Source organism: Sceloporus occidentalis, unplaced genomic scaffold, assembly GCF_023333645.1.
Source record: "Sceloporus occidentalis isolate IW3139 unplaced genomic scaffold, rSceOcc1.0.p SCAF_3, whole genome shotgun sequence".
Taxonomy (NCBI): domain Eukaryota; kingdom Metazoa; phylum Chordata; class Lepidosauria; order Squamata; family Phrynosomatidae; genus Sceloporus; species Sceloporus occidentalis.
This window is the reverse complement of record NW_028316983.1, coordinates 165374012-165398116: the sequence shown is the minus strand read 5'-3', so window position 1 is coordinate 165398116 and position 24105 is coordinate 165374012. Positions and strand designations below refer to the sequence as shown.

Below are 24105 nucleotides of genomic sequence, written 5' to 3'. Positions count from 1 at the left end.
CTTGATGTATGTGAAATTAACAATACGGTAAACCTACACATTACCACTCATGTCCCATCATCTTTGTTTCTGTCCAATCACTTTTTAAAGCTCTTTAAGGTGGTAGACATTACTACACCTTGTAATAGTGAATTCCACAGTTCAGTTATGTGCTGGTGAGGAAGTTTGCCTTTTAATTGTCTAGAATTTCCAACCATTCAGCTTCATGGGTTCTTCTAGTATTATGATAGAGGGAGAAAGCATTTTTTCTATCCACTTTCTTTTCAGCAGGCACAGGTCTATCATGTTTAACAAGCTTTTTTTCTGAGCTAAGAGGGCCAAAACTTTACCTCACCTCAGAGGAGAATTGCTTAACTTGTTACTAACATTAATTGATCATTTTTGGTTGCCTTTTTCTTCACCTTTTCTAGTGCTGCAATGTCCTTGACAGTGTTATTTTTGACATCCTTTCTCATTAAACCAAATGAGAAATTTGCCCTTTTAACATCTGCCACTTAAGACAGTCAATGACAACTTAGAACCCATCAATTGCCATGTGAAGCTAGGATATGTTGCCTCAATGCATATTATTTTATGATCTCATGCCTATTCTTGAGTTCGGTTTAGGGTGGTCCCTTCGGAGCTCTTCAACATCTTTTGTGTTCTCAGCAAATCTGGTCACTCTACTGCCCACCTCTAACTAGAGATCATTTAATAAGAAATTAAAACCAACAATCCCAAAAGACTTCCTTGGGGACCCCACTGTTTACAATCCTCTCTTGAAAGAACTGAAAATACATTCATAGGCGGGATACAGACCGCCGCTTTGCGACGGTCTCCCGCCGGCGCCATTTGCTCTGCGCGGGAGCTGCAGCAGCCAAACCGCGCGGCTCCCGCGCGGGGCAAAAAAGAAGCTCCATTTCGGAGCTTCTTTCCGCGGCGCACTGATGACGTCACGAAGCGCCAAGGGCGCATTCGTGACGTCATTAGCACCGCGACACGTCTGGACGCTATGCGTCCAGTACGTAAAGATGGCAGCGCCCATGTGGAAAGGGCGCCGCCACCTTTTACGTATTCTATACGTACTAGGGTTAGGGGGGTGCGGAAGCACCGCCCCTTCCTAACCCTAGTACGTATAGAATACATACTATATGGCAGTTTGTATCCCGCCAAAGTATCTGATTTCTCCTTCTTAACTATTTAACACTTCATAAGTTGATTTTTCTTATCTTGTAATGGCAAACTTTACTCTGGGATCTTTAGTAAGAATTTTTTTGTCTTTTACAAGTCTCAAGTAAACAACGGCCAAGATCCTAGTGTTATACTCAAATAGAGTAGATTCACCAGATCAATGGGACTTATCTACTTTTGATATACTTACTCAACACTTGATTCAATGAGTCAGCTCTAATTGGGACTATCTATATCCAATAGGATTCAGACCATATATACTAGGATCATTTGCTGTGCAAAGCATATTTCTGTGGCTATACTATATACGAGATGATTTTACTTTTAATAAAGACTTCAACCAATTTACCTGGATGTTAAGCTAACAGGTCTGTAATTTCCTGCAGCCTGCACCTCACGTCAGTTGGATACCTATACAGACCTACACGGCTTAGGTCCAGAATATCTGAAAGACCATATCTCCCCATACAGACTTGCAAGGATCCTAAGATCTACAGGCAAAGGCTTTCTCTCAGTCCCACCACCATCCCAGGCTCACTTGTTGAGGACACCAGAGAGAGCCTTCTCACTGGCTTCTCCTAACCTCTGCAATGCCCTTCCACAGGAGGCTAGGCTGGCCTCCTCCCTGCTTGCCTTTTGCTAGCAGGCAAATATGTTTTTATTCAAGCAGGCTTTTAATATATAATTATGTTAGGTAGGCTTTTATATGGGGGTGGTGGTGTTCTAGTTGCGTATTTTAACTTCTGTCTGTTTTATATAATTTTATATTGTTTTTAGCTAGATGGTTTTAGTTGTTTTTACATTTTTATTGTAAAGTTGTGACAGTTTTATCTGTGAGACACCTTGGGTTTCTTTCTGGGAGAAAGGTGGAATATAAAATGAATGAATGAATAACTAAATAAATAAATACTGTAACCCATATTTATCCAGTCAATGAGATTCAACCTAAATCAGAGGCTTCCCACTACCTGCTGATTTTCTGTCAAGCTCAAGCTTTTATAATAACTAGAAACATAAAGTCACACAAGTGACACTGAGAGTGTATCTACATAGTTATAGCAAGTTAGATACCACTTTCATTGCCCTGGTTTCATCCTATGGAAGCCAAAGATCTGAACTATGGTGAGGTACAGGATGAGTATCCCTTATCTGGAATGCCAACATCCAAAATACTCCAAAATGCAAAATTGCCCACACTGATGGCTGAGTGACACCTTTGCTTTCTGGCAGTTTAGTGTATACAAACTGTGTGTTATGCACAAAATTATTAAAATATTATTTATAAAATTACCTTCAGGCTATGTATATATGATACATAAATGAAATGTCAGGAATAAACTCTTCCAGATCACGTCCACATAGCCTGAAAAACCCACAAAAAAACTATAAATGAATTTAATGTTTAGATGTGGATTCCATCTCCAGGATATCTCATTAGGTTGGTTTTTTAAAAAACATTTTTTATTAAATTATTTTAACGTATATACAAACACTGTTATGCATAACCATGCCCCCCTCTCCCCCCCATGGCTTATTCATCTAGAGCAGGGGTTGGTAACTCACGGCCTGCGGGCCGCATGCGGCCTGCCGAGGCCTAGGATCCAGCCCCAACCCGGCCCTGCCGCAGATTGCCGCCGGGGTGGCGCAAGTGCGCAGGGGCCTTTGGCTTCTCGTGCAGGTGCACGGGGGCCTATGCGCGCGGGGAAAGCAGTGGGCAAGTGGGGGCAAGAGTTGGGCAAGGGGGGCAAAGAGGAGCAAGTGAGGGCAAGAAGCGGGCAAGGGGGACAAGAAGGAGCAAATGGGGCAAGAGGCGAGCATTTTTTTTAAAAATCAGCAATTGTCTATAGAAGCCTCAGAAACATGCATTTATATTAACATTTTTTAAAAAACCAGCAGATTTTTTTTGCGTGTCCTCCATTTTTTCAATTTAAAAGTGTCCCCCATTTTAAATTTTTGTCCTACATTTGTCCCGGTTTAATTAATTTATTTAATTTTTTAAAAAAATTATTTAATTATTATTTTTTTGCTTCGGCTCCCCGAGTTGTCTGAGGGACAGCAATCCGGCCCCCGGGTCAAAAAGATTGCCTACCCCTGATCTAGAGGATATGTCATTAGGTATATGCAAATATTCCAAAATAATAAAAATTTAAAAGCCAAAACACTTCTGGTCTCAAGTCTTTTGGATAAGAGAGAGACAAAGTGTATTTGGAATTCTCTGCAAGATAGCTCTATTTCATCTTTGAACTACAGTATTAGAGCTTTCCAGCAGAGAATTCTAAGTACCTCACCAAACCATAAATATCAGAATTCTGCAGGATGGAGCCATAACAATTCGATCAAACTGCTACAACTGTGCAATGTAAATATGTTTGTCAGTACGACAAACTGTAAGAGCGTCCACATTTTTGCTAGTTTCACCTGAAAAGCATTTTCTTATTATTTAGTTTGTAAATATTATTTAGTTTATCTAGCAGAAGAGAACCTCTAGACAAGAACCTGCCCCTCCATCTTCTGCCATTTGCTCCACCAAAGCAAGTTTTGTCCATCTGCACCTTCTACATAGTTTACCTGTGTCCTGCATCAACTGTGCTGCTTCTAGTAACCACAAGAAAACATGTGAAAGAAACAGTGAATAAAGTAAACAAATCCCTTAACAAATTGAACTTTGAGAGCAAAGGCTTATGGGGTGCTGCTATATGGTTTTAACCAACTGGATCTTGTTTTTGCAACTTTCTAATAGTGTTTTATCAGGCTTTTATATTTTATATTTATGTTTAATGTTTTATGCATCTGTATTATTTTAATTTAATTTTCATTAGCTGCTCTGGGTGTCAGTTATGATAAAAAGTGTGATCTAAATTTGATAAATAAAGAAGTTCTGAAACTAGTGTTTGATGAAGCTGTATTTATACTCTTCACAAAACTCAGGTTTACACAGATCACTCCAGGGAAGGAGAAAAACAGAAGTAAAGTTTATTTTTGCACTTCTACCCATTAAACACACACATCCTCTTTAAAAAAAATACACGATAAAATCTCAGAAGAATTTCTATAAATTTTTCAGTGAAATTATTTCTGCCATCATGGGTCTCCTGTGATAGCCTCTGCAAAGTGCTAGCAAAAATCATTACATCTGCAATCACTCTCCGTTAGTTATGCCCAGTGTGTCTCAATTTTCTTCTCAAAAAATCCTTTCACAAAATCCTCAACAGAACAAAACTCACCCCCACCCCCTCAAAAAAAAAAAAAAAAAAAAAAAAAAAAAAAAAAAACATCACCAGAAGCTGAAGCTATATTGAAAAGCGGAAGGCCTTCTTTTGACGGTGAGAATTCCCATTATATGAATTCCTTCAAACAGGACCCAAATATGCCTCTGGAGAAATTAGTAATGGAACAGGGTTAATTTACTTTCATCCTGAAAAGGATGATTCATTAGAACTGATTGCTCATTTCTGGAGACTATGCAAATCAGATAAAATCCCCAAAGGACAGCATAAAGGAGCTTAGAAATGTATGTCTTTTGACCCCTTGCACTCTGCTTCTATGCATGTTTGTTCAGAAAGGAGCCTTTCCTATTTCACTGAGATCCAAGTTACATGTTACAGTTCATTCCCGTGTAATGTCACCCAGATGATTCTGTAATACAAAGCCTCTACTGCAAAACCTCCTCAGCAGGGGGCAAGCTGCTCCCCTGTGTACAGCTCACAATAAGGAACTATTGAACTCTTGCCTTGCCTGTTGCTCATTTCTTCCTCCCTCCCAGGCCCTGTCTTCTCTGGGAATCTAGATCTTTGTCCCAAAGCTTAGAAATGTTACCATTTTTGATAACAACTCTTACAATCTTCATCCAGCTTGAAATCCAGACTGCAACTTCCAGCATCCCCAGTTAGGTTAGAGTGGTGGCTAAGACTGCCATGGATCCATTTCATCTCTTTTACTTGCACACTTGGACATCCTCAGTGTACTGTTTTTCATCCCTTTCTAAAGTCAGCACTTCCAACCTCAGAATGGAGCCATCACAGAAACCTCTACGGTGCTGAGTAGAACTTGGAGAAGCATCTAAGACTACATCTTCCTTTCTGAGACTGACCTCTTGGCAATGACTTCAAAGGGAAGTTTCTAATTCATCATCTGGCTCTACAGATATGTTTTCAGTACCATAAAAATGCATACTTAAAGGTGCAGCTACGTTGCTGGCTGTGATGCGCATACTTGAAAATACTGAAACTGGCAGGTACACCTATCAGGCACCCAGGATTGGCAACAGCTTCTGGACCAGCATATATTCACTGGCAAACCTAGGTTTACCTTGTGTGATATGTGAACTGACCCTTACATGGCTATCATCTACAACCCAACCAAGGCTTTCCCTAAAATTAACAAAGATGGTTGTTTGTAAGTAATGTGTTCCATGGTTTCAGGTGTTCATGTAATAGCAAACTTGGACTTTCTTTGTCTTCCCTCTTTGCAGAGGCACATTACAAATGTCTATTATTTTAATAAGAGAATGACATCTGCTTGCTTTCTTTTAGAAAGGAGGAGGGGACTTGGGATATTAATCATAAACATTCTCATAATTGCTTTGTGGCTGGAAGACAAGCTGAGAGGCAGATGGCAGAAGTGTCGCAGGCTCAGGCAGGGCTCCCAGGCAGTCTGTGTAACAGCTCAACTTGTACTGAGCAACAAGCAGAGAGCCTTGAAATGCTACTTTGTTGGCCAGGGTTTAGACATTGCCACGAAGTACCAGAATCAGAAGATCACAATCTATGGATGTGGTAAAAACAAACCATGTTGTTGAGAAGTTGGGGCGAGAAGGTTGATTGACAACTAAAACAAGCCAGAAAGGAGCCTAATGCTCATTTCATCAGGCAATGGTGCTGTTGTATTCTAATGACTAGGGGAAGACCTGAGACCCATGAACTATTTTTTAGCAGCCATGGAGCAGAAAACCAGTTAACTGCAGAGTAACAGCACAATCCTAACTCCAAAGTGCACCGGATACAAAATGAAACTCAAACCTGCTGGCAGAATAGTTCTTAAGATCTCCTGGCAGAAGAGCCAGGAAGGGTTGGAGCAAAGAAAGAGCCAAGTTACACCTGATCCAGAGGGCAGTCCAAAGTAAGTTTTAGCATCTCTAGGCTAGGAAGGGTTGGGATTCAGAACAGGTGAAGCTACACAGGGTGGCTAAATAGGGACCTTGACTCCTAGGTAAGAATACTGCTCTTCCAAATGGAATTTTCCTTCTGTCCCCAAGTTTCTAGCATTGCATGGAGACAGAGAAAATTATTCACAGCTAGAACACTTTCCTTTGCTGTGTTTGTATTCCCTTGGTAATCTTCCATAAACTTTATTTCTAAATGCTCAAATAAAGTTTTAAGTTATTGCAACGCTAGAAGTTTGGCAACTGAGGGAAAAATTTATTTGGTGAGAACAGAATTCTTATGTGGGAGAGAAATACTCTTATCCCACCCTCCTGATAGCTACATTGCTGGCATCACTTGGTTTGGTGTTGGCTTAACTGGTTCTTAATTACATTCTCCAGGTTGGACAGAAATCTAAGTGAACACACAAGCCAAGGCAGAGTAACTGTGAAAAAGGCAGATGGCATAGAAAATTTTGAAAGAAGAGCAACAGTATGAAAGAAATCACTACAATAGGATGTTTTCTAGAAAATGAATGTTGGAGGAGACAAAAAAAAATGGAGTACAGACAGCAGAGATAAACTCTCTCTGCTATTCTCCCACCACCGTATGATATACACATAAAGCAATCAAGTCCCAAAGAGAACACTACTGTCCCAATTTGACAATGACAATACCGATTAATCCTTGGTCATCCCACCTTTTCAGCTGCTTCTAAAACATTCCTCTTCCCACTCAGCCACATAACTAGGTGGCTTGCGAGTATTAGCATCATCACCAAAGAACCAGGGTCTATTTGGAGGAAGTGATGACTGCTTAAACTGGCATAAAATTTAAAGTATGGCTGAAGTATAACTATATCCAAATTACCCATGGAATGACCCCCCAATAAATTCCATCCTTCTTCTATCTAAATTCTTCTAGATAAAGAAACCTACTGCTCTGTAATTATAAACTGGTGGCAAATATTTGAATGTGTAAATTTGTACTGATTTTCAGTGAGAGATGTAACTAACCCATGTATTTATTCAAAGTCATAGCTGTACTACTGAAGTCTGTTTCAGCATGAAAAGATATGAAGGAATCCTAGAGCATTTTTGAGAGACTGAGATAAAGAAATTCTAGCAAAAGCTATCATACACTCCAGAATGCATCAGACAAAGTGGATGGGCATACAACAGTGTATGCTAGAATCCCCCCCCCCCACATGTATTTTAGTGAGAGGCATCCAAAACAACTAGATACTGTAGCTTCAGGTGAAAAATGTTTTGTTTTGAGATCTAGGGGGAATTCCTCTTTAAAGGGACAGAGGATGGCACAAACTATTCCAGAGCACTTACTTACCAGCTAAATGGTTGGCAATCCTGGCAATAGGTTTAGGAGGCAGGGCAGGGGGCTGTTTGACGAGGGAGAGCTGTTTCACTGGGGTGTCCTCATGGTCTCCAGAGAAAGCAGCGGGTTTTTTAGGGGGAAGTAGCAAGACTGGTTTAGATGAAGGATCTTGAGATAGGTGGATTCCAGATTCACTGGACGTGGGACTCTCTTCAGACACTGGAGGACACAACCACAGCACAGACGCAACAACATTACGAGCAAAGCGACAGCAGAGAGACATAGAAAAGCAGCAGAGCAATGCAGATTTTAAAAAAGTATAACTAGCAGTAGAATTTACTCAGACATTGAAATATATGAAGAACTGAAGTGAGAAAGAAGAAGGTGAAAAAGAGAAACTCTCCACAAAGAAACTGAAAACAAAGTCTAGCATTTTTGCAACACAGAACAAATTTTCACTGGCAACAAGGATACGCTGATACCCAGTTTGAAAGTGTAGTTAAGCCTCTCTAGGGAAAAATCCATAGGTGACTTTTGCTCATCTTGCTCTTCCATGGCCAATGCGATTGCAACAGCACAAAGATATCATCTGCAAACAGCTAACAACACACTTCTGCAGACTGTTATGAGTCAATATTAATTGCACCAAATGGTCCAGTTCCTCTGGACTTTGACTGTTGTCAATAGTTTTAAGTCAAAATTTTTTAGATATTGCTTTGGGGGAACATTTCCCACATCGACTGATCTGCTAGCAGTTGTACAGCAAGGGTGGGCCACATGTGGCCTCCAAGGTGGTCAAACATCCATTTTGGTTGTTTTGCTCCAAAATGCCCCCAATGCTCTAAAAACAAACAAACAGTTTCATTTATATACTGCTTCATACTGAACTAACAGTGTTTAATCGGTTTACAATTGTAAGCTAATTGCCCCCAATAATCTGGGTACTCATTTTAGCAACCTCAGAAGGATGCAAGCCTGAGTCAAGCTTGAGCTCTTTTGCTGGTATTGAACTTGCAACCTTATTCGCTTCCAGGCCCAATACAAGGTGTTGGTAATTACCTATAAAGCCCTAAATGGCTTGGGCCCAGGGTACTTGGAGGACCGCCTCTCCCCATATAATCAGCCCCGCACACTCAGGTCAGCCGGGAAGAATTTGCTGAGGGTCCCAATTGCGCAATATGCGGTGACCTCGCAAAGGGCCTTTTCCATCTCAGCCCCAAAAATGTGGAACAACCTTCCCGACGAGCTCCGTTCCACCACTTCCCTGGATCTTTTCAAAAAGAACCTTAAGACCTTTTTCTTTCACCAAGCTTTCCCCCCATGAGATGTGATATTATGCCCTTCCCCCTACTTTGTAGTGATTTTGTAATGTTTTTTGGCTCTTTAACTCAGCTGGCTGTGTAATTGTTTTTAATATGATACTTTTAAATTGTTTTTATTGACATGTAATAATAGGTTTTTTTTATTTGTAACCCGCCTTTCCAGTAACCTGATCAAGGCAGCAATGTATGTATTTTTATGTTGGAATTTTAATCTGTACGCCGCTTTGATCATCGTGGAAAAGCGGGATAAAAATAAAATATATTATTATTATTATTATTATTGTACAGGCATTTAACCACTGTGCCACCATGTGGTATTTCCACCACATCTGAAGGCAAGTATTTTTTATGCAAAATATTTTTGCCCCTAAATGCTCTAGGGAGTGTGAAGGGCATTTCTACCACATTTTAGGCCCCCCAGGTCAATTCAGGCCCAGGAGGTACTGTTTCTGAAATAGGAAGTAAATAAGAAATGATTTCTGTTCATTTCCTGTAGTGGTACCCTATCACATGGTGAAAATGTCCTCCTTTGACCGTTTGGGGACATTTGGAGCACACACACAAAGTAATTGTTTTGTGGGAGTACCTGTGGAGAGGATATGGCCCTCCAAGTTCTCCTAAGAGGATAATGTGGCTCCCTATAGCAGTCCAGTCATGTTGTAAAGGATTTAGGAGCATATCTTTACTCATAGACACAAGAACTCAAGGTCTGGGAATATACACTATATAATGGTTCCACCAATGGCTGGGTGTCTTAATGAAAGACCAGTGGAAACAGGCAAATTCTTTCAGGAAAGTGCATCTGCCATACCTCTTTTTCTCACGTGAACTCCTTTTAAGAGAATCTGGATAAAGTAGCTTGTTTAAAAAACAAAGAAATAGTTGCTGCTACTTTTAGCTGCAGACCTTCCAATATCCAGGGGTAGCTGGTTGGTCATGTAATAAAGTACAATTACATCTAAAACCCACAAAACAGTGATACCTTTATTGGACCAACCAAAATTCACAATATGCAGCCTTGTGACAGTGTCATAATTTTCCCCTCCTAATTTTTGACATCTTGCAATATGTATTTTGTGGATTTTGGTTGGCCCCATAAAGGGATTATTGTTTTGTGGATTATGGATGTTATTGTCTTGCTATACAGCCGACACAGCTACCCCTAGATATGTTTTCCAGATGTAAGATACCGTATTTTAGCCACATCAGGTGAAACCTAAAGATAGGGCAAATGGACTGGGACTTTACCATTTGAGGTTTCTACCTTCAACAAAGGTAAAACATCGTTCTTTAAAAAATGAACTGTATGTGGCATTTTTTAAACCAAAATAGCACCTAATATAGGTTTCCTAACACAAAAACATGGAGGGCTTCTTTAGAAATCCAGTGTTCTTTACCTAACAAAGGCCAGAGACAACTTGGATCTCAAAAGGAACATCTCTTTTTGTCCTGCTAATGGAAGTTAAATTTTATTTCCTGGAGTACCTACATGGCCAGAAGGAGGAGGGTCCTGCCTGCATGAATGTGCCTTGAAAACACCTGAACTGAGATCAGCTACATCTTGACAAAATGCAGATTTGTGACTAAATCGTCATAATTGTTTTCCTCCTGTATGATTTTTAACACCTTGGCCAGATGGAGAAGCCAGTGGAGCTTCAAAAGTTTGCAACATTTATTTTATGCATTTTGGTCAACCCAATACACATATTACTATTTGGTGGATTTTAGATGTTATTGGACCTTTCAATAGTTACTCATCATTAGCCTAATTAGGCTGCTGAAATATTTCCAAGCATATCATTTTATCTTAGCTACACCATCCTTAGCAACTGGAGCATTTCTTCCTCAACTCTGTCTGTATAATCAGTTATGGCTATTTCTGCTCAGTACAGCATTAAAAACACAAGACGCTCATTGCCCTCACTGGGCCTCAACTATATAGCTCAAGCAGAGAGATAATAAGCACTGTTTATGTCTTAGCTCCTTCCTGCATTTGGTAAAGAATTGGCTTCCTTGTCAGGTTTAATAAGAACAAACCTGACTCAGTGAACCTTAAAGGGACAGGGGAATTCAGTTTCTGAAGCAAATTCCCCCTTTAACTTCCATGCCTTTCACTGAAACGGTATTTAGTCACCTACTGATACAGAACAAAAGTGTAACCATTCATCATAAATTATAAAGTCTTAAGCCACAGGCTCATACATAAAAATACTTGAATAAATACAGTTTTGTAGTAATTGATCCAATCTGAAAGGGATGTACTATATCAATACAATATTAGAGCCGAGTGTGTGTGTGTGTGTGTGTGTGTGTGTGTGTGTGTACTAAAAAATCTTGCAGAACACTTGCACGGTATGCTGAGAGCTGTAATCCAAAAGGTAACTTTCCCAAGCTCTGTACAATACCAAATGAAAGACAGTAAAGATGACCAATGGAAGAGCGCTACTGGATCACATCAAAAGTCCATCTAACTCAGATGGCTCTGGGAAGCTTATAAGCAGGTCCTGAAGGCAGGAGCCTTCTCCATTATTACACCCTGAGCAGCAGACCTACAAAAGCATAACTCCTTCTGAACAGGGCATGTTTGACAGAACCACAGTAGAAGTTAATGGTCACTTGCAAAACTGCCCTGCATGAATCCCTGGTTAAACCTATGTAAGCTACTGGCCATTACTACATCTTGTGGCAGAGAATTCCAAAAATTAGGTGTTATGTGAAATAGACTTCCTTGTGTTTATCTGCCTTGAATCTATTATCCTTCAATTGTACTGGATGAGTCTTGTGTTTTTCACAGCAAGAAAGAAAAGCCCGTGTGGTGCATTGTTTAGAGTATTGGAATGACACTTGGGAATATGTTTTAATACCCAGTGAGTCATGAAACTCACTGGATGATACTGGATCAGTCACATTCTCTTATCCTAATCTACCGTATAGACTACCATGAGTTCAGTGCAAGAAACACAAATGCACAAATACAATGATTTAAAAACCTTCTACGTAACTAAATAACTAATATATTAAATTTGTCACTATAGTGCATAACTGTAAAAGCCTCATCATCTTTGATCCCGCCCCCCACCAAACTAAATGATTTCAACCATTTATGTCTTTCCTTGCAGTCAAAGTACACCAAACCCCAGATCATTTTGGTTGTTCTCTTCTGCACTTTTCCAGTTCTACAATATCATTTTAAAGACAGAATGAACAAAACTGTACTTAATATTCCAAACACAGCAGCAGCCACAGATCAGTGTAAGGGCATTACAATGTTGTCAGTTTTAGTTTCAGTCCCTTTCCTAATGATCTCTAGCACAGAATGTGCCTTTTTCACAGCTGCTGCACAGCAAGGTGACATTTCCGTTGAACTCTCCAGGAACATCAAGATTTATCGGCATAAGGCTAACAACATGTAAGGAAATAAATCTTGATTTAGTAAAAGGTATAACATTATGCAAACATTAGGGGAAAAAAGTTATGTATACTGTTTTGACCAATCCGGTTTTACAGAGCACAGAAAGATGTGAAACAATGTGCATATTAAAGCACACTAGCCAACCTAGCTCTCCATGTTTCTTATCTGTGCTGGAGATACAGAATCTGCATTCATTTGCCTAAGCAATTAGTTAAAAGAGGCATGATTCCTACACTGCATGGCAGTTGAATCCCATATCTAGTTCTGAATGTTGTCCAGCTCCAAAAGAGAGAACTGCATTCTAGATATGCTAGTTGTGGAAAAAAGCAATAATGAATCACTAGCTGGTTATGTCCTTTGCAGCTTAGTATGAAACTCGAAATCTACCTGTTCCATCCATGATCTCTGGAGTTGGGAGTACTTCATATGTGCAAGAATCCCCAGAAGCTGAACATGGCTCCAATTCAGATAGTGCTGGGAGTGAAACCTGGCTGGAACTCAAAGCCTGCCCATTCTCCAAAGACCCTTCTTCATTTTGTATGGAAAGTTCTCCATCTGTAAGGAAGCACAAAATTATAATATGAAACAAATAAGATGACCACAGTATTTTCAAACAGCAGCTCTTTAATAAGGGGACAACCTGAATGATGAGATTTCCCCCCCTCACCAATGGCTAATCTACTTTAATTGCAAATCACATACCCTAGAGACACAGCCTTAATGCGTAACATTTGAAACACAGTTAACCAGCCATATTCTGATAAACTCAAGCTTTTCTAGCTCAAAATGAGTCATAGATGAGATCAGGTTGTTGGGCATTCGTAATACAATGAAACAGACGTGGTAATATAATGGCAAAGTTCCTTGCACAGAGCTGCTGAGAGTATGGTGAGGGTCATGGGGAAATTTGCCTCAGACTCAGGCTGAACAAGTTCCCACTAACCACAGCTATGTGTACCACTGACCCCTCTACCCACTCATGTCTCTGTGCTAATGAAAGTCCTTAACTCATACACACATGGATCCTTAAGGAAGGTACTCAAAGGACCTCCAGCATCACACCCACACTAGCCTGGATAAACCTTCCATGTAGGCCTGGCATGGAAAACTAGGGTTATTAAACATCTCTGATGGCACTTGAATGTCTGAGGCAGTCCCACTTGCTTTTCTCTATGTAAAACATCAAAACATCAATCCATTCAAAAACATTCCAAAACAACTGTATTATGACATGAAACAGACAGATTTTTAGTTCTTTTAAATTAGGATTCTGTACTCCAGGAGAAAGGTGGCATATAAATGAAACAAACAAACGAACAAACAAAATACTTTGAACTCAAAATATTTCTCAGACATATTTCTTACCACAATGATGTTTTAACTATATAGTACTGGCTAAAGGTAAACCGTGCTATGGTTTTCATATATACTTAGCAGTTGTGATTATGTGCCTTGAAGGGATTATTAAATCTTGGAAAATTGGGTAACTCTACACTGTGGAAATAATGCAGTTTGACACCACTTTAACTGTTATGGCTCTATCTTACAGAATCCTGGGATTTGTAGTTTTGTGAGGGACCAGCACACTTTGTGAGAGAAGGCTAAAAACTTTGTAAAACTACAAATTCCAGGATTCCATTAGATGATAGCACAGCATTTAAAGTGGTGTCAAACTGCATTATTTCTACAGTGTAGACGTACCCAAAGATTTTGGGAAGTCAACTTAATACATTGGATCTAGGAGGCAACAGGTCAGTGCCCAGAGAAGATTACTATTAACTGCAAATAACTGCATATAAGTACAGCATTTAAAGTGGTGTCAAACTGCATTATTTCTACAGTGTAGACGTACCCAAAGATTTTTGGAAGTCAACTTAACACATTGGATCTAGGAGGCAACAGGTCAGTGCCCAGAGAAGATTACTATTAACTGCAAATAACTGCATATAAGTAATAAGCAATCACAACAGTGATTTAAAAATCCATGAAATATACATGTATGCCTTCTATAATTTCCATATTCCAGATTTCTTAACCATGATGAAGTTTAATTTTCCATATGGTACTCCTTCCTCTCATTTTTTCAGTTTGAGTTCAACTCTACTATTCTTGGAATGATTCAGGCAATTGAAAACCACTATACATAAGGTGCTAGAGGTCAAAATGACCCTTTAAACTACTTTTTATTTCTTAATTTACTCTTCATAGCAATAGATGCTTGAAGAAGAATTTTTCTTCTTTCCCTTTCTTAGTCAAAAAGAGCATAGAGGGTACAAAAAATAATATATTGCTTATTTTCAAAATGCTTTTCCTAATATTACTTTAACCAAGTTTTAGAGGTTAAGAGTTCTTCATAGGTTTGCAAAATCTATTTGAAAAAACAAAGGCTAAATGCAAATTTAACTCTAAATTGGGGATCACTTTCATTACTACAGCATTATGTTCCATTCAGTTCAATAGGTCTACTGTAATTTGGACAAAAATTGGATTTACCCCAGGCTTGTAAACATCATTTTTCTTCCGGCCAGACTTTTCCTTGTTTTTTCACATTTTCAATGCTATTTCCAAAGTTCATGTAGAGCAATATTTAACAATTATGATTTCATACCACTTATACTTCTGTTGCACAATGCTTTCTGAATCTTAAAAGGCATAAACAATTAGTGAAGATGCAGTGGAAGATGCTCAATTTAGCAACATATTTCAAACCCCATATAATCTGGCATAAAATTATGGCTCTTCTGTGACTCCAAAAACATTGTTTGTTTATGATGTTTGTGTATCTGAAGGACAAGCAGGCTCTGGCAGATCAACATCTAATCCAGACAGCAGCTGAAAAACATATTTACAGGATTTTGGATGAACTATACCTTTTTCCACTAGTGTAGCTGATGAACTGGCTAAGAAAAACTAAACCAGATATTCCCCTAGTGTTCCTTGCCTACAAATCCAGATGTGTGAAAAACAGCACTTTTACTTTTTAAAGAAAGATTTAAGACTTGTTGGTCATGTGGTAAAGAAAGGACAATGGTCCCTCTTTCTTCACTACATAAAGATGTAGCAATATTAGACAACACATCGTACCCTGAGATTATTTGTTATTATATTAAGAATAAAGATGGAGTGAGATCTGTGACTGAGAGCTAATGCAGCGTATTGATTTGAGGGCTGGACTAGGACTCCAGGAGACACCACTCAGCCATGGAATCCCACTGAGTGACTCTCTCAGCCTCAATGTAAAGGCCTGAACATCTTCATCCTTCCTGCATGTATTTATCTGGAAATAAGTCCCATTGGGCCCAGTGGGGTTTACTTCTGAGTAACTATATACAGCATTTTACTGTTAAGTACAACTTTAGTGATACCAGGTAGAAAACTTATACTGGAGCACGTCTGCAGCACAATCTGGATAGTAATCTGCCTGTGAAACTCAGTGAATTTTGGCAGCAATATGTATTTTCTTATTTATCAGCTGGGCACTGCTATTGCTACCACAAAGGTTATGTGACAACTGGCTACACCGATCAAAATGGACATTCATCAAAATGAATATGGCAACACTGAACATACGCATTTGGATATGACTTTGTATGTAACATTTTGTATAAACAATCTAAACAATCTTTAAATCTAAATAATCTTTAGTCCCATTTATGAGAGTTCACTTTGACTTTGGAGTCACTTGGACTTTGCTGTTGTTGTTACCTGCCCTTCAGTTGATTTCGACTCATGGTGACAACCCTGTGGATGGGACTTCTCCAAGACCCCCTGTTCTCCACTGTTCTGCTTAGGACCTACAGACTTATGGCCATGGCATCACTGATTTGAGTCCATCCATCGGGCATGTCCCTTTCTTTCTGTTGCCTTCTATCTTTCTTAGTACAGTAGTGCCTTCCCTTATGCGGAGGATCCTACCCTGAGATTATCCATGTATGCTCTAGCCCCATTAAAGACAATGGGGCATGTGCCTGCGGCAGTGCACGTACCATTACTCTTTCCAGTGCGCGGGGCCACTTCTTCTGGCGCTGCTTTCAGCATATGCTGAAAGTATATCGCGCTTGCATATGACATGGGCAACTGTATTATTGTCTTTTCTAATGATTCATGCTGTCTCACGATGTGACCAAAATACAATAGCCTCAATTTAGTCACCCTGGCTTCCAGAGGGAGTTCGGGCTTGATCAGTTGAAAAACCTATTTGTCTGTCTTCTTGACCATCCATGGTATCCTCCTCCAGCACCACATCTTACAAGACTTTATTTTCTTTCTGTCAGCTTTCTTCACTGTCTAACTCTCACAATTGAACATGCTGATGGGGAATATGATGGCTGGGACTATCCTCACTTTAGTATTCACCGTATATCATTGCTCTTTAGTTCCTTCCAGTTCCTTCATAGCTGCCCTTCCCAAGCCTTCTAATTCAGTGGTTCCAAAACTTTGGTCCTACAGGTATTTTGGACTTCAATTCTCACAATTTCTGGCTGTTTGCCAAACTCACTAGTACTTATGGGAGTTAATGGCTATGTTGCAGCTGGGCTGGAAGCCATCGTCATGAAACCGTGAAAGCTGTCACTCTAGTCAAAGGTGCTGTAGTCACTCCCCCTGGCATCAAAGGAAGGGTCCTCAGCTTAGATGCGATTTGTAGTCATTGATGTTTCAGGATGGTGGGAGCCTGGACTTTGTTGTCCAGCTCTACCAGCCCCTTACGATCTACCTCAGGGAAGGCAGCCCCCAAAGGCAGACAAAGGAGGACCAAACCTATCATGTTTTTTTTCTTAGTAAGATTTGTTCAGATGGGTTTTGCCTTTGACTTCCTCTGAGCCTGATAATGGACTTTATCGTACTGGCCCTGAAACGGGCCCAGTGCTTTCTAAATACAGTATGCTACCAAAATAGGAACATCATTTACACTTCTTTCCCATGGAATATACAAAACATGGAAAGCACTGAATGCATTTAATCCAGACAAAGCTCATATAAAGCTGTTTGGTAGGAGAAATGTGAAACTGTAACTTTATGATATCCAGTGAAGAGAATGAGGTATACAGGGTTGACTGCATGGAGAAGAAGCTGTAGCAGAAGTAATGGGTAATGAGGAAGAATCTACTAAATGTCTAAGATGCATAAAAACCTAAATTGGGCCATGGGAACCACTGCAACTGTTTTACTGCAAGGAAAGTATTCCTGATTCCCTTGTGGCCTTTCAAAGAAAGTAGACTCAAGGATAAACTCATATGGTATATCATTTAATGCAGTATCCCTCCTTTCAGCTAAAGAACAGAAGTATTAATATAGCTTGGTGGAACATCTTCAATATCATGAAAATCATTTTGTGTCTGTGATTGCAAGTGTAGAGTGTGAAATCATTGCCAGGTTGAAAACAACCAGAATTGCAAATATAATCTAATTTTACACCTTTGCCCTGGAAGCCAATATATATAATCATGGAAGGACAAGGAAGCGGATTAAGAATGTATTCCTATGCATGTCAGTGGGATGCAGTCCCAGGTTAAGTGTATACAAGCTACAGTTCTGTGCACATTTATTCAGGAGCAAACCTTACTAGAGAAGTGGGGGTAAACCCCCTTAGAAATGTAAGATATCATGACTTACTTGTAGAACCCTGTGTGTGTGTGTGTGTGTGTGTGTGTGTGTGTGAGAGAGAGAGAGAGAGAGAGAGAGAGAGAACTGAGTTAAATCTTGACTTGTGTTAATATTGATATCACACATAACCTGAAACTTTGAATCAGAGATTCAGAAAGCTGTAAGGATTCAGAAGACCACCAAGCCCAAACCTCTGCAGCAAAGTCCATAGGCATCTTAGCCCAGAATAATTTCACTACAGGCTTACTACTTTACGGTAAGTAGTTTCTGGATATGTCCTGAGAGCCCAACATAGCTGTGCAACAAAATCCATGTTGGTTTCTCACACTGGTAGCTCTACACTTACTGCCGGGGCTTTATTCTCAGACAAATAAGCTAGGCTTGAATCTGTATATATTTCAAGCAGCTAGTTCTATTTAAACATGTACTTAATTTTACCCACATGTACACTGGGAAGGGACATGAGCGTAAGAAGGAAGAAGCAGGACTCAGGCTTCTGCCAGAAAGTTGCATTTAATTTTGTAAAGATTGTCATTACTTGACAATAGATTCCTGAACAAGAACTTTTACTAGCGTACCAGCTGGAAAGACTCTGGGATCCTTTTGTCCTAAGGAAGACCTTGGATTAAAACCTTGGGGGCAGACTTCACAACATAAATCACTGATTTCTACCATCAGATTGAGGGGTCTCCTGTTTCACTCTGGGTTCATTTTTTGCCCTGACAGTTCAGGATTGTCCCAGGATGTGAGGTTTGCAGGCCAAAACCTGAGACCTAGGGACAGTTCCTGGTTATGCCACTGTTATACATTAAGCACCAAGCAGGACTGCTCATAGCTTGTCATTCAAAAACACATACTGCTTCATCACACTAGGGGGCAAACAGGATTTAAACGAGAGTTAAACTAGAGCAGTAATGATGAACCTTTTACAGACCGAGTGCCCAAACTGCAACCCAGACCCCACTTACTTATTGTAAAGTACCATGTCCCTCTGGCTTTCTAGTAAGAAACTCTGGCAAACTCTGTGCTAGGGTGACAGCATGTGTGCCCACAGAGAGGGCTCTTAGTGCCACCTCTGGCACGCGTGCCATAGGTTCACCATCACTGAACTAGAGCAAACCAGGAAATGTTGTGTAATAAACACCAGGCATTTCCTAGTTATCTCTAGTTTAACTCTCGTTTAAATCCCATTTGCCCCCTAGTGTGATAAAGCAGATAGAGAACATATCTTCCTGTTTGGAAATTAAGAAAGAAATAGTAATGAAAGGGTTTGTTCCCAGATCAAGGTGAAATGAGGAAATTTTTCCTTCTTACTTAAGGCTAGTCTATATTGAAGTATATTATTTGCACTATTGTGGATTTTTGCCCACTTGCATTAACACTTAACTGTCTTCACCTCCATATGCAAATTTGCATCTATTCACCTTCTTTCTGCCAAAATGCACAGCCATTGAGAATCCATGTGAAATAGATGGTCAGCCACATGTTCAATAATGTGCAATCTTTGTGGATACTCCAGTAAAAACCACAAATTGATTTTTAGCAGTGTTTATGGAGTTTTTCTACACACATCCCCCCACAAAAAGCCCAGATTTCTCTATATTGCATGTGGCTAGATCGTAGTCTATTTGATTTGAATGATGAGTAATTTTACTGTGATTAAAATTTCTGGATTTCTTTTTTTTTACCCTGTTCTTTTGTGCCATGAAAAGATAGATGATCAGTTCATTTTTCACTAGTAGGTTGTTTTAAAATCAGCATTACTGATTTAATTAATGATTTTAAATTCAACATTACTGAACTGGAGATCAATATTTTCCATAAGGAATACCATCCAAGCAACTGTTTGATTTTAATATGAAACCTGTTCCTTATCAGCTTTGGAGTTACTGCTTTATTACACCCATAGCACGAAGCTCCAGACTTTGCAGATTAATACAGCTAAAGCTGTATAAAGTGTTTTGTGGCCTTCTATATAATTCTCTGTTTGTATCATGTTATATTACCTCTGCTACCCATTCTAGAACTGTGAACAGAGAATGTTTCTTACCTTTATCAAAAATTTCCTTCAACACTCCTCTCTTGATAAGCTCCTCTCTGCTTTGCCGCATTGATATTTTTCTTTCAAGTGCTATAAAAAGAGAAAACAAAATCATTATTATATTAACATTTTTTAAAAGAAGAAAACTTGATAAAAGTTTAAAAGAAATTTGTTGTAATGTGCGCTTAAGTCATTTCCTACCCTAAAGTAAACTAAGGTTTTCTTGGCAAGTTTCTTCAGAGGGGCTTTGCCATTGCAATCCTGAGGCTGAGAGAGTGTGACATGCCCAAGGTCACCCAGTGGGTTTACATGGCTGAGACAGGATTTGAACTTTGGTCTCCAGTCATAGTCCGATGCTCAAACCACAACACTACACAGCCTGTTCATTAAGCTGATCCTAATAGATGACAAGCTACATCTCTTCCTACTGTATATTTGCAAGTAACAACATGAAATAATAACATATGCTAATTTTGTTATTCCATAACATCTGTTGTTGTTGTTGTTTTTAATCTGCTGGCTCTTTTGCAGACTGGTCTTAAAAATGCACAAGCTCTTGGTCTAGTTGCCATTGTAATACATAGCAAGAGTATGTCTGATTCACTTCAGTGGTACAAGATCTCACCAATGAATTATGTATTTTGACACAGGTGACCTTTCAGAAACTTTGCAAACCTCTTATTTCCTGCTCATTGCAAGAGATAATTGCATATGTTGTGCCAAAAGTATTCCTTAGGAAGTCAGGTTTTGCTGAGTTTATCATCAAGGTACCAGCTCCCACTGAGAGACAGGTGCAGGTTTTCTGTGATGTTGTCAGGTGATTTTGCCAGATACTTCTTGTTCGCTTTCTAAGTCAGAAAACTCCGCCCTAAAAATATTTATAGATAGATAGATAGTACTGGGTACATGTGACTCTTATGCTTGGCATTATATCTGCTCCTAATTCACCTTTCAGATTTACAGCTAATGAGAACACCTTTGCTTCAATGCAGGACTGCTGGAGAGCTGCTTGTTTTGTTTCCTTAGCTCTTGCTTGGTCATTTTTAAAACTCTCTATGATATCAGAGAATATCATAGAGAGAGAAGGTTAAGAGGTGAAATGATAGCCCTGTTTAAATATTTGAAGGTATGTCATATTGAGGAGGGAACAATCTTGTTTTCTGCTGTTCCAGAGAACAGGACCCGGAACAATGGATGCAAGCTACAGGAAAAGAGATTCCACCTAAACATTAGGAGGAACTTCCTGACAGTAAGGGCTGTTCGACAGTGGAACACACTCCCTCGGAGTGTAGTGGAGTCTTCTTCCTTAGAGGTCTTTAAACAGAGGCTGGATGGCCATCTGTCGGGGATGCTTTGATTGAGAATTCCTGCATGGCAGGGGGTTGGACTGGATAGCCCTTGTGATCTCCTCCAACTCTACAATTCTATGATTCTATCATGACCCCACAGTTGTCTCTGCTAGGCTAGAGCACCAGAGTCCTATGCATTAAGGCAGAGCTTAGCCAGTGTGGTGTAGTGATTTGAGTGTTGGACTATGGAGACCAGGATTCAAATCCCTGCTCAGCCACTGAAATCCACTAGGTGACCTTAGCCAAATCACATTCTCTCAGCCACAGGAGGTGGCAAAGGAAAACCTCCACTGAACAAATCTTGCCAAGAAAACCCCATGATAGGTTTGCTTTAAGGTTACCATAAATCAGAAATGACTTGAAGGCACACAACAGCAAAGCAGAGCTTATTAAGGAAAATGTCATGCATCACTAAAGGGATGTAGTTAAGTGGGAGAGCAAAATGAGGCCATTGCCTCCTCATGCTCCCCAACAAAATTGTCCTTCAGTTCCAAAATTTCTAGCATTGCAGAGAGTAAAACACTGAAAATTGTTCATATCTAGGATGTTTCTATTCGCTATATTTACCTTCTCTTGCTAACTTCCTTTTCTTTGGATTCTTATACAGTCAGCTCTCCATATCCACAGATTTTTTTATCCACAGAGTCAAGTATCCACAGCTTGAAAATATTTTAAATATATACAAATTCCCAAAAGCAAACCTTGGTTTTGCCATTTTATATAAGGGGCACCATTTTACTTTGCCAATGTATTTAATGGGACTTGAGCATCCATGGATTTTTGTATCCATGGGGGGGTCCTGGAACTGAATACCAAGTACCCACTGTAAATGCTCAACTGAAGTTTTAAGTTGTTGCAATGCTAGGAATTAAATAGGATTAAATAAAATGGCCTCCCCTTCTCTCAACAGGGAGTCCATATGACGCAGGGACCAATCCCTGAGTGCATGAATAGTTTGGCCAACATCCAGCCTATTCAGCACCAATCCCTTCATAATGGAGTAAAAAAAGTCACTAGTTGCTCAGGATCTTTCTGGAATATCCAAAGCCATCTTTTGTAATGCTGGGTAGCTGTTCAAAATGTGTCCCTCTGTGCCACCCATCATTTGCTCTGAGGTCAGAATGAGGTTCCACACCATGTTATTGAGGCTGGCCAGCTCGTTCTGACCTCAGAGCAAGTGACACGCATGTGGCAGCCATGTCAGGTGGCACAGCAGGATGCACATGCTAACAGCTGCCCAGCAGCACAATGGAGGGCCTCAGATAATGCAGAGAGGTTGGGGAAGTTCCAGAGCCAGCATACTCTGGGTTGTTCCTGGAGTATCCTGGCCAGGCTACAGACAGTCAGATAACCTGAATCTAAGCCATGTAAGGTTTTATATAGATCATAACCAGCATTTTGTATCTGGAAATGGGCCAGCAGCCAGTAGAGCTGTTGTAACAAGGGAGTTGTATACTACCTGCTGCCAGATACAGTTAACAATCTGGCTGCAATTCTTTGAACCAGAATGCCTTACGCAAATCAAAAGGGATGTAGCTAAGGTATCTGTTACTTGAGAATACGATCATCTTGCTATGGGGAAGCAGATGATTTTCTAAGAAGGAGCTTACCCACATAGCTAAGAAATTAACTGTAGGTATTAGGATTCTGGAGTGTGGCCCCTACTGTTTCACCCTGCAAGTAAAGGTGGGGTTATAATTTGACTAAAGAGTTCACACTATTTGGATGTTCCTGCTGACAAAGAAGTCGCCCACCCGTGAAATAGTTGCTAGCCCTACTCCTTTATGGCAAGTTCTCTCCCTCCCTCCTTTGTTGGTCCTTCGTATGAAATGGGACCAGTACAGGAGAGTTGTAGGCAATTTCAGGCACTGGAAAGAGAAAGAGAGTGAGTGGTGTTTGTGGGACATTAGCTTTTAGACACACTCTGCTCTAATTGGGAAAACAAGATGCACTGAAGAGCCAAGGCACATTCTCCTCAGAGGAAATGAGGAAAGAGCAAGACAGCAATTTAAAAAGCAAAATCTTCTTGGGAGTTGCACATACAGGCTGTTAACTGAGCTAAACTGTGAAGAATATAAATAGGAGATGGGTTGATCTTGATGATTAACTGCTTACAACACACACTTCTGAGGTTTCCCAGTGGCACAGCTATGTTTTTCTAGGCATAACCCCAGAGTGTGTCACAAATGGTTCTCTCGTTGCGTTGGCAACAAATCAATACTTTTCTTTTTAAGAAGCATCCTTTGTGTTTACTTAGAATCGCTACCTCTACCAAACCAAGTACCAATTGCTAAACTTTCTCTCTCTGGCTGCATCCATGTTGCAGAATTAATGCGGTTTGACACCATTTTAACGGCCATGGTTCAATGTTATAGAATTCTGAGATTTGTAGTTTTGTGAGATATCTAACCTTTCTGGTGCCCCAACAAACTACAAATCTCAGGATTCCATAGAATGGAGCCATGGCAGTTAAAGCAGTATCAAACTATATTAATTCTGCAGTATAGCAGCCCCCTCCGGTAGCCAGGATAGTGTTCAATGGGTGGTCAAAACTATAGAAGACAAGTACAGGAGATCTGAACACAAAGGAGAAAGAATTAAAGCATCCCCACCCTCTCTGCTAGAATCCTGATAACTCTGGAGAAGCAAAAAGGACACTAAGGCGTGTTACAGATGGGCCAATGAGGCACCGTCATTACGCGCGAGGGGCGGACCTTCCTGACGCACCTTGCCC

General features: G+C 40.1%; 1 protein-coding gene across 11 annotated transcripts in view; it reads right to left on the bottom strand.

Moving 5' to 3' along the window:
• The window catches only part of LOC149317052 (phosphatase and actin regulator 1), a 322885-nt gene that overhangs the window by 46681 nt on the left and 252099 nt on the right, over positions 1 to 24105 (bottom strand). For 9 of the 11 annotated variants that reach the window (XR_016280563.1, XR_016280564.1, XM_089516735.1 and 6 more), the window contains 3 exons: positions 20032 to 20112; positions 12765 to 12932; positions 7656 to 7862 (listed from right to left, as the gene is read on the bottom strand). Coding sequence is in view for 9 of the 11 variants with exons in the window: in XM_089516735.1 (XP_089372861.1) it covers positions 7656 to 7862; positions 12765 to 12932; positions 20032 to 20112 (456 nt within the window). In the remaining 2 variants the exon portion in view is untranslated. The remainder of the gene's footprint in view (positions 1 to 7655; positions 7863 to 12764; positions 12933 to 20031; positions 20113 to 24105) is intronic. The other 2 variants (XM_089516739.1, XM_089516737.1) reach the window with 1 other exon arrangement.